The 9,566-nt window shown below is 36.7% G+C and overlaps 2 protein-coding genes across 4 annotated transcripts; one reads left to right on the forward strand and one right to left on the reverse strand.

Annotated features, from left to right (window-relative positions):
- Positions 1–153: 153 nt before the first annotated feature.
- On the reverse strand, positions 154–4,918 carry tex26 (testis expressed 26). Of its 2 annotated transcripts, XM_068317979.1 has the most exons (8): positions 4,428–4,918; positions 4,206–4,339; positions 1,775–1,859; positions 1,501–1,663; positions 1,245–1,395; positions 996–1,169; positions 794–877; positions 154–671 (listed from the first exon to the last, which is right to left on the reverse strand). In XM_068317979.1, the coding sequence occupies exons 4-8, from the start codon at positions 1,591–1,593 to the stop codon at positions 541–543; spliced, it is 633 nt and encodes a 210-aa protein (XP_068174080.1). In that variant the 5' UTR covers positions 1,594–1,663; positions 1,775–1,859; positions 4,206–4,339; positions 4,428–4,918; the 3' UTR covers positions 154–540. The 2 variants fall into 2 exon arrangements, with proteins under 2 accessions (XP_068174080.1, XP_068174079.1); XM_068317978.1 differs by lacking the exons at positions 4,206–4,339; positions 4,428–4,918 and adding an exon at positions 2,680–2,868.
- hmgb1b (high mobility group box 1b) lies at positions 3,680–6,239 on the forward strand. 2 transcript variants are annotated; one of them, XM_068317981.1, is made up of 5 exons: positions 3,680–3,840; positions 4,927–5,084; positions 5,168–5,313; positions 5,411–5,585; positions 5,664–6,239. In XM_068317981.1, exons 2-5 carry the CDS (start codon positions 4,929–4,931, stop codon positions 5,793–5,795), a joined length of 609 nt encoding a protein of 202 aa, XP_068174082.1. In that variant the 5' UTR covers positions 3,680–3,840; positions 4,927–4,928; the 3' UTR covers positions 5,796–6,239. The 2 variants fall into 2 exon arrangements, with proteins under 2 accessions (XP_068174082.1, XP_068174081.1); XM_068317980.1 differs by lacking the exon at positions 3,680–3,840 and adding an exon at positions 4,246–4,366.
- Positions 6,240–9,566: the final 3,327 nt, after the last annotated feature.

Genomic DNA, 9,566 nt, shown 5'->3' on the forward strand with positions numbered 1-9,566 from the left:
AATAACACTTTATCCAACAAAATACAATAAACGGTGCATCAAATGAAATCATTGAAAGGTTTATTCTCTCCACAGAAAGATGTTTGACAATCAACTCATTGCACATAAAAATGTATTATGTGAGACAATAATATTGATAATACATTAGCCCCCCATTACTTGCGGTGAATGTGTTTCAGGAACCACCCACTAAAACAAAATTCTGCGATATAGCTACAAACTATTTATTTTATTATTTATGACAATTTAAACGTTTATGAACCCTCCCTATACTGATATTAAACCACCTTCTATCTGTATTACCTTTTCCCACAGTCTTTATAGTTTGTTTAAACAACTTTTGAGTCTCTGAATGCAGCACATTCTATGCAATAGAATGCGCATATGGTTTCACGTGACTACCTACTAAAAATCAGCGATGTAGTGAAGCCGTGCGTATTGATGTGCGAATGCGCGAGGGATTACTGTATACGATCTTGTATTATGATATTTGATATGCAAAATTACAAACATATGTACAGAAAGTATACTCCTTAAGGTTCAGATAGGTCCTGGCCAGCTTGAAATCCACTCTGGAGAGCAATTATTTATAACTTCTGGACGTTTAGTCGCTTCCTCTTTGTTGTTGGAATAAGGATCCTTACCCAAATCTATCTTCACAGCCTCCTTGTCTGTAAAAAAAAAGTTGCCACAGACTGTAAACGATCAAATTCAAATCAGTAATGCACCAGTTAGAACAAACCCTCCTACGGTAACTGCTACAGCTCCCAGGGAAGCAGATACTTCTCCTCACTTGTGAATGTCTTTCCATAGATCCTGCTGCAGTGTGTCGAATCTAATCTTTTCTTTTGAGTGTGGATGTGCACAACAGTTGGAACTGCAACACATACAAGAAAACAAAGAGATCATTAAATAATATACTGAATAAATGATCATACATTATGGATTATAAGCAACCCTTACAGGAGTATACGTCAGTGTTCTTTCTAGCATACCTATACCAAGACAGGCCACCTTACAGTCTGTGTTGTAGTTGTAAGGAAGTAACTCCGGTTTTTGCTTCGGCTTTCGGTAATTATCCCTCATCTCTGTGTCAGTAGTGGCTGCCACTCTATTCTTGCTGTGCTTAGTTTTAAGTCTTCTTTCTGCATTATTGACATAATCATATCCTGCCGAAAAAAAAATTAACGTAAAATGAAATGAGCACTAGAGAACATGCGGTGATGTTTGACTGAACCGCCTACCTTGGTGCATGCTCATGAAGTCACATGTGTAGATGGAACGGTACTGCGCTGTCAAGGCCTCACAGATCTTGTCCTCAAATGGGTTACATTTCCAAAGGTGGCCAGTATATTCTGAACTCTGTGCTGCTTTTCTCGGCAGCCTCCATGTCAGCTTTGAAAAAATGGATCGGCTTAAAGGTTGCAGTACATTTCAAGAGGTCAAGCATGACACCTACTACAAATGTAAAATTGAGGATAACAAAGCCTAAATACCAACCTGACTTGGATGTGGGTCGTTCCTCCTCTGCCCTGCAGCCGTTCCTGTGTGAATGCAATCAGCTTCACAAACAGGCTTCAAGCAAAGATCCATATTGTTCACGGTTGAACCGAAAGGTCCAGACCGTGAATAAGAATCTATAAATGAAGTTGATGTCGGGTATCTGCATATGCATGAACATGAACATACAATTACTAACCAACACACAATTACTAACCAACACACACATAAAAACTTGAATTCATCAGTTATGAAGCCTAAGAATGAGACTTACAGTAGACTCTCTGCAGATGAATTTGGCCAGTAGACAAATTGCTTTTGATAAGATGTTTCATAAGGATCCCACCACTGTTTGCCATCTGCAAGAAAAAGTGTTATTAGATAATAAACCTGAATGTTGGATTTGAAGTGTGGACCAGTGCCTCTAGGCTGTGGGTAATAAGCAAGGTGCACTCTCTCCTAATACTATTATCAGTCACAGTAAACAAACCTAACTTCGCCCTGTTACAATCAAGTAGGTAGATTTCAGAAGTAGGTGAAAAAATAAAGGCAAAAGTTCATTCAACCATTCAAATCCATCAACTAACTGTTTACATGAGCATTTATTACTATTTTCCATAATATTGTAATGCTGGAATAACAAAAGTTTGAAATTGTATGTGAATAATGTTATTGTAACCTTAGAAATCTGAATTACTGTACCTTCCTATGTAGATACATAATACTATTAACAGAAATTATATTTGCTTTTTTTAAGACAAAAGAAAACTATGCTTTCATGACAGATATTTGTCCACTGTCCGATCCAGTTGTTTTGTTGGAAAGAAAATCAAGTTTTGAGACCTCAAGAAGTTAACCTAAAACTACAAATTTGAGAATAAAAAAGAATTATGGAAAGTCAGCATCCCTGTCCCAAAAAATCAAGATTGTAGAAATACAGTAGAATGGTTTTAAATGCAATAGCAGAAATGATGACAGTACAAATTATTCCAATTTAAAAAAAAGGTATACATTGCATATCCTATTGCATAACATAATGAGGTGAACGAAGCATATTACTGTTAGCCTTGATGTAACACTAATCAAAACTGTGGACCTGCCTAATCAAATGATTTTTTTTGCAAATAATTTTACAAATAATTTTGTTTAAGTTTATTCACTCTGCAGTTCTAACATTACCTTTTGTTGTCATTGTTGTTCTTGTAGAATGTTTACTTCGCTGGTTTGTTGAAAAACACAACTGAGGATCCAATATGTGAGCCTATGTGTATAACAATAAGGAAATTTGACTTTCGGAATTTGCTGTTGTCTGTTTGGAGACAAAGTAGATGCCTGCAGGATGTCTCTAGGTGCTGTGGTTATGGAGACCTACAACTTCTGAATGGCCATTGTGAACTTGCTCAGCTGGGGGGACGCTGCATTAAAAATTAAGCATTGTCAGAGAGTCCTTATTTACTGTATGTCTGTCACTGACAGCGGTACATTGACTCAAATAATTTCATTTAATGTTTGACACAGATACTGTACATTTTGAAAAGCAAAAGTAATGATGTAATGTGCAGTTTTCACACTCACTTCTACTCAACAATTATCTTATGTTTCGATAACATTTTAATTTTTGTCACAATAAATTACAAAAGTATTATATTACATTTGTTTTCATATGTTTGGTATGAAGTTTGATATTGTTTTATCACAGAATGTTCCATGGGTTCCTGCTAGTGAGTGTGTGTGTGCATCTTATCTATCAATCAATCAATCAATCAATCAATCAATCAATCAATCTATCTATCTATCTATCTATCTATCTATCTATCTATCTATCTATCTATCACCCATCCAACCATCCATCCATCCTCGTCATCATCATCATTATTATTATTATTATTATTATTATTATTATTATTATTCAAATGATCCAGAAGTTATACAGAAGCTATACAGTACCACAGGCCTAAAACAATGTACCATTTAGTTAAGAACCACTTGTTGGTAATACAGATCGTATATATTTAAACGACTATCCCACATATTTATACTAAAGGCTGGGAAAAAGGTCGTTCTGCGTTTATCCAGTTCGGTCTGTTTTCCATTCAAGTTTAGCGCCTTTTTTCCGTCCAGTTTTTAGACAACAAACAGCATTCCCGGCATGACTGAGACAGCGAGTGTCCAATTAGATACTCCAAGGAGTTGACGGCAGCCAATGTCCGACAGCCGAAGCTCTACGCACGGGATAAACACAGAAGGATCATCCTAGGCACAAAAACGCGCTCTAACGGATCTTCTAGTCCCATTGTTAGAGACGTGCCGCCGTACGGGTGGCATCTTACTGCATTTTAGGTAAGCGTCCTAAATATTAATGCATTTAACTGCTTTATATCGTCTGCAACTCAAACGGCGCTTTGCGCATAATACGTTGTCGTTGCAACCACATGTTTGGATGAATGACTGAGGTTTAGCAGGTCCCGTTAACTTGCTTAAGTAATATTGGTGAACTAACTGAAAATATATGTAGCCATAACTAAATGGGCAAATTATAATTCCATCGTTTACTATGTTAATTTGTGTAGTTTATGTCTTACCAACCAAAAAATGACGAGCTAACTCTAGCAGTCTTTTCTGTTAACCTCACAATGGTGGTTGGATGGTAGGAGCGTGATGCTACCTTATAAGCTAGCACTAGCTAGCGGGCAAACATAAGTTACCTCTTATCTGGCAGCATTATTGCCCCGGGGTAGCGATGCAGGCGGAGCATATTTCTCCGAGATTACCGTCCTTCATTGAGACTTCAAAGCCAGCCGAACTACCTAGAAAGGCCGTCAGTGCAAGAAACGAGGCCCTATGAGAGGAAAAAAAAACGGACGGCGTAAGAAAGCACTCCGCTAGCTATTGTTAGCAATCAAATCAGCCATTTTATTAATCGTCACCATGAAATCAGCATTGTGGCAAACGGCTACAGCTAGCTACCCTAGCTATAAAGCTAACGGCACGAGCGAGAAGACACAAAGCACGACCTGAGCCATGATGGCTAGCGGTTAGCGGACTACATGAGGCCGTGACGGCTAATGCTAATATATTTAATTAGGTTATATTGCAACCCCAGTCCGGCTCGGTGTATCTTACGAGAGGCCAACTGTTGTAAAAGATTTATAATTTATTTAAGCATATTCAACCCATTTTATATCGGTGATTGAATACTGGTAGTTAAATACCAATTGACTCATATTTTACGTTAGTATTAAAATAAGCATCATGTTGGCCAGTTTCCCCTGACGCCACCTCCTCCACCACCACCCGGTTCAAACAATGGATGGAAGTGACAAAGCAAGCAGAAGACACTCGGGGACATTTAAATGCTGATATTGTCGTTGGCTGAGTGGACTTTGATACATTAATCTCAAAAAAGATTTTCTTTTGTCCATGTAGTTATGCCGAAAATGGTTAAGGATCCAAGGAAGCCGAGAGGCAAAATGTCCTCATACGCTTACTTTGTGCAAACATGCCGAGAGGAGCACAAGAAGAAACATCCCGAGGCGTCTGTCAACTTTGCAGAGTTCTCCAAGAAATGCTCAGAGCGTTGGAAGGTAAAATAAATTACTGTCCAAGTATTTGTTTTTGTGTAAGTATATGTGATCTAAAATTTATTACCCCCCCCCCAAAAAAAAAGACAATGTCACCAAAAGAGAAGGGCAAGTTTGAAGATATGGCCAAACAAGACAAGGTGCGTTATGAGAGAGAAATGAAGAATTACATCCCCCCAAAGGGCCATAAGAAGAAGAGATTCAAGGACCCCAATGCCCCAAAGAGACCACCGTATGTACCACACTTAACTAGATCCCCAGTCTTTTTTTTCTTTCTTCATAAATCAAGTGAAAAGCATACCTTAAACACACCCATTTTTCTGCCACAGGTCTGCGTTCTTCCTGTTCTGTGCAGACTTTCGCCCCAAGGTAAAAGGTGAGTGTCCTGGGCTCACAATTGGGGACACAGCAAAGAAGTTGGGAGAGATGTGGAACAGCTCATCTGCAGAGAACAAGCAGCCGTATGAGAAGAAGGCTGCCAAACTGAAGGAGAAATATGACAAGGTAAATGACATTATATTTAGTTTTTCTTGTATTTGTTTCTTTTAAGCACTAAAAACAGGTTTGTTGTGCTATCCCCAGGATATTGTCGCCTACCGCACAAAGGGCAAAGTGGATACAGAATCTGCTGCTGCAGCAGAGGATGATGAGGAGGAGGAAGAGGAGGAGGAAGAAGGAGACGAAGAGGAGGAAGATGATGAGGATGATGAGTAGATTGCATAAGGGTGGGACCTGATGTTTTGTTTATGCCATATTATCCTAATATACTCAATTCACCATCTTGAAACAGAAGTCAGATTGAACAAGAACATGTGTATATTTAATGTTTTTAAGATGTACAGTGTTATTCTCCTTTTTTGTAAAGTTAACACTACATATGTTAAGTTTAAGATTTTCTAGTGGTAGTTCCTTTTCCTTGCCATATGAAGTAACAATTTAGGACTGCAAATTAGTATGAAACGAACTAGTCTGTAGGTGTTACAGCTCAAAAATGAGATTTGAGTTTGTAGTGTTTTTTTTTTTATTTGAAAAATATTTTTTTATGTGATGTCCCAATGTCTTTTTATTCTTTGAATAATGAATACCACTCTAATATCAAATGCAGCTGTCGACATTGAAGAATGTCTTCAATAAAAGGTTGTTTTTCTTATAAATCTGGATTATTTTTCCCCTCTGATTTATCTCATCACAAGTTGTCTGCCATTAAAATACACAAAATGTGGAACAAGTAGCTTGTTGATTGCACTTAATTGAAATTAAAACACTTAGTTTAAAGGTATTTTCAGCAAATAACCTGATGCAAACGTGAACAAATCTGCCATTTTTTTTACATGAGTAAATTATAAAACTGGACAGAGATGCAGAAGTTAAAGATGCATACCAATCCACTTTATTAAGCTGAGAATTGGTGAAACATCACAGGTAGTGTGAATTTGTGTGAGAATACATTTTTCACTACCCCGATCTCAAAGTATGTTTAGATCTAACCAGAAGTGATAGTCATTTGGGATCAGAAGTCTCAAACAGATATATTTATTTGTTAGTTTGAATACCAATGGGGCTAAAAGGACTTGAGAATAAATATGTGAAGATAATTAAGTACTTTTACATACTGTATAAGTAAAAGGCTTGATATAAGTACATAAGAGTACAATGGTATAAAACAAGCAGTGCTTTAATCCTGTGAATGTGTTTTCGTTTTGACTAATGTTGTACGTTACACCAGGCTTTCTTCCATTAAAAGCAGCTACAAACACTGACTTATTGTATGTTTGGCATCCTAAACCCAGAAGGTGGCGCCATGATAAAGTGAAGTGTGTACAATATACAGTAAAGTTAAAAGTTGAAACTGCGGCACAGAAAAAACTAACATTTGTCAGATTCATGCTAATACAGGACATATTTTGAAACAAAATGTAATTCAAATCTCAGCAAAAATATCAACCAAATAACAAAGGGTTGCTTTGATGAAACAGCTCGTAGTGACTTAAAGAACTTAAATACTTTTTTATTATAGATTAAAGCCCTGAGATGGACTTCAGTATAACTTTATCATAAAATAAAGAGAGGCTGTGTCCCTCAGGAAAATCAGTAAGCCTGATTAGTTTTAGTGTTAAATAATAACTTGATGTATTTCAATGTCTGAACTAACTGTATGTGCAATGCATTGCTATACACAGTACATATATCAATGCATGACACATTTTTGTAAAGATTCAAAGGAGGATAAATATCAATTATTGGAATTTAAACTAAAACATTACATTTGTTTAATTTAAACACTACAGTGTTCGGACACAACTTTCCTTGTTGAGTGTGTTCACATACCAGTGAGTCTAAGCAAAGACCTTTTGTGATCCTTGCTGGGATAAAGTTCCAACTGTGTGTAACTGGATATAGTCTCACAGTCACAATGGCCTCACAGTTGCTTAGAGGGGGTTCACATGTCCATTTAACAGGCTTTTTTTCAACAGCATTGCACTTTTACATACAAAGAACCTTCTCAAAGTTGTTTGTGAATATGAATGAAGCCACAGAGGTCTCCTGTAAAAAGGCGCAACACAGCAATTACATTACATATTTAACATACACTGTACAGTATTATATCATAGGGGAAAATTCTATAGTAGCAGTTGTGTTCCTGCTGGCAATGTTATACTAGTCCATACTTATTTTATATGTTGGTGCTGTAATAGCCTATTTATCTAAATTTAACACACAGTACAGCTGTGTTATGTCAGCTCTTTTTTTTAACCCACAGAGCAGCAGTTTGTTCTATTTCCTTTTACTGAATGAATAAATTAATCCGTTGCCTGGCATTAAACAAGAAAGGCTCCCTCTACAGACACGCTAGCGGAGGGAAAACATTTGAAGCATCTATTTCATCTCCGCAAGGAGAAACCTCAATAGCAAAAGAAATGGAGAGAATATTAATCAGACTGAACCAACAAAATATATGTGGATTATTCCTCTCTTGTTTACTTAATAAAGGTGCAGGGACCTATGAACTTATTAATTTCAAGATTATGTAGTATGTTTGAATATACATTAAATCAGACATTCGACCTTCTGCTTTTTGTTAACAAAAAGAACTTTTATTGATCTGCAGAATTTGCATAGAGTGATCTCAAAGGGGCGTGCCAGTCAGGAAACCAAGCTGAAAAGAGTAATCACCATGGACACAGCTTTTATAGTTATCTTTTTGATGGTCTTGTGTGGAGGTATTGCTCTGCAGTTTCCAGGACTTTATCTATTGCAGTTTTGTTTGGGTTTACTTTACAATGGACACCGTTGGACGGAGAAAAAAATGTATTGTTTTATTGTTTCTGTTTATGGTAAGTTGATTTTTCGCTCACACTTCAAAGTAGTGACAGCATGTTTTTATGATAAAGGATTTTAACAAATTTTTAACAGATTGATCACTATTGCATTTTATCAGTGTATAAGCTTATAAAGCATTCAAATATGTGGAACATGTACAAATTATGGCAATACTTGGGAAAGAATGTAAAATTAAAAAGCTTCAGAAGTACTTCCTATATCACTTTTGAGAGGAATCTTAGGTGTTTCTTTAACTCCTCAGGTGTTTATTATTGCAAACTGTAGTGAATCTTCATCTGGAAATGGAGTAAGAGTGAGCAAGAGGCACTTTGCAGATGATGTCTCTGAGCAACATATGCTTTCTTCCTGGTACCATACACCTACTGATGCTGCACCCAAATATCACACAATCAGCTTACCCGTTGATAACAGATGGCAAACACAGATGGCTTTCTCTAAAATCATTCATTTTGAAGTGAAAGAAGACACTGTACCAGGTTAGTCATCTGTGCAGCAATGTTAATAAATTAATAAATATAATACTTGATATTTGAAATTATTCTATTTTCTATAATGTGATTTTGTGTGTGTGTGTGTGTGTGTGTGTGTGTGTGTGTGTGTGTGTGTGTATACATATATATATATATATATATATATATATATATATATATATATATATATATATATATATATATATATATATATATATATATATATATAAGGATATATTTTAGGATAGTTAAAATAATTTTCTGTTTTTGATAATAATCAACAAAATACAAGTTTCATTCCAAGCTCACTTGATCCTCCAGTAATTATGCATTATCTGTGTGTTGACAGGAACAGTTGTGGGAAAACTTAAAGCCAATTTTGCGGTTCTCACGCCGATCACTTTCTCAGTGCAAGAGGATGACGGTGACAACTTGTTTCTCCTCAGTCCCCTCTCTGGGGTGTTCCTATTATCCCGAGTCCTTGATTTTGAAATACAAAGCTTCTACATACTCACTGTGGTGGTGCAGCAGGGGGATTCTCAGGCATCCAGTGTCAGAGTCTACTTCAATGTGTTGGATGTGAATGATAACCCCCCTGTTTTTGGTCAACACACATTTTCAACATCATTGCTGGAAGACACTCGGGCAGGCACTTGCTTCCTGTTTTTGAATG

This window comes from Antennarius striatus, chromosome 6 (genome assembly GCF_040054535.1).
Source record: "Antennarius striatus isolate MH-2024 chromosome 6, ASM4005453v1, whole genome shotgun sequence".
Classification (NCBI taxonomy): Eukaryota; Metazoa; Chordata; class Actinopteri; order Lophiiformes; family Antennariidae; genus Antennarius; species Antennarius striatus.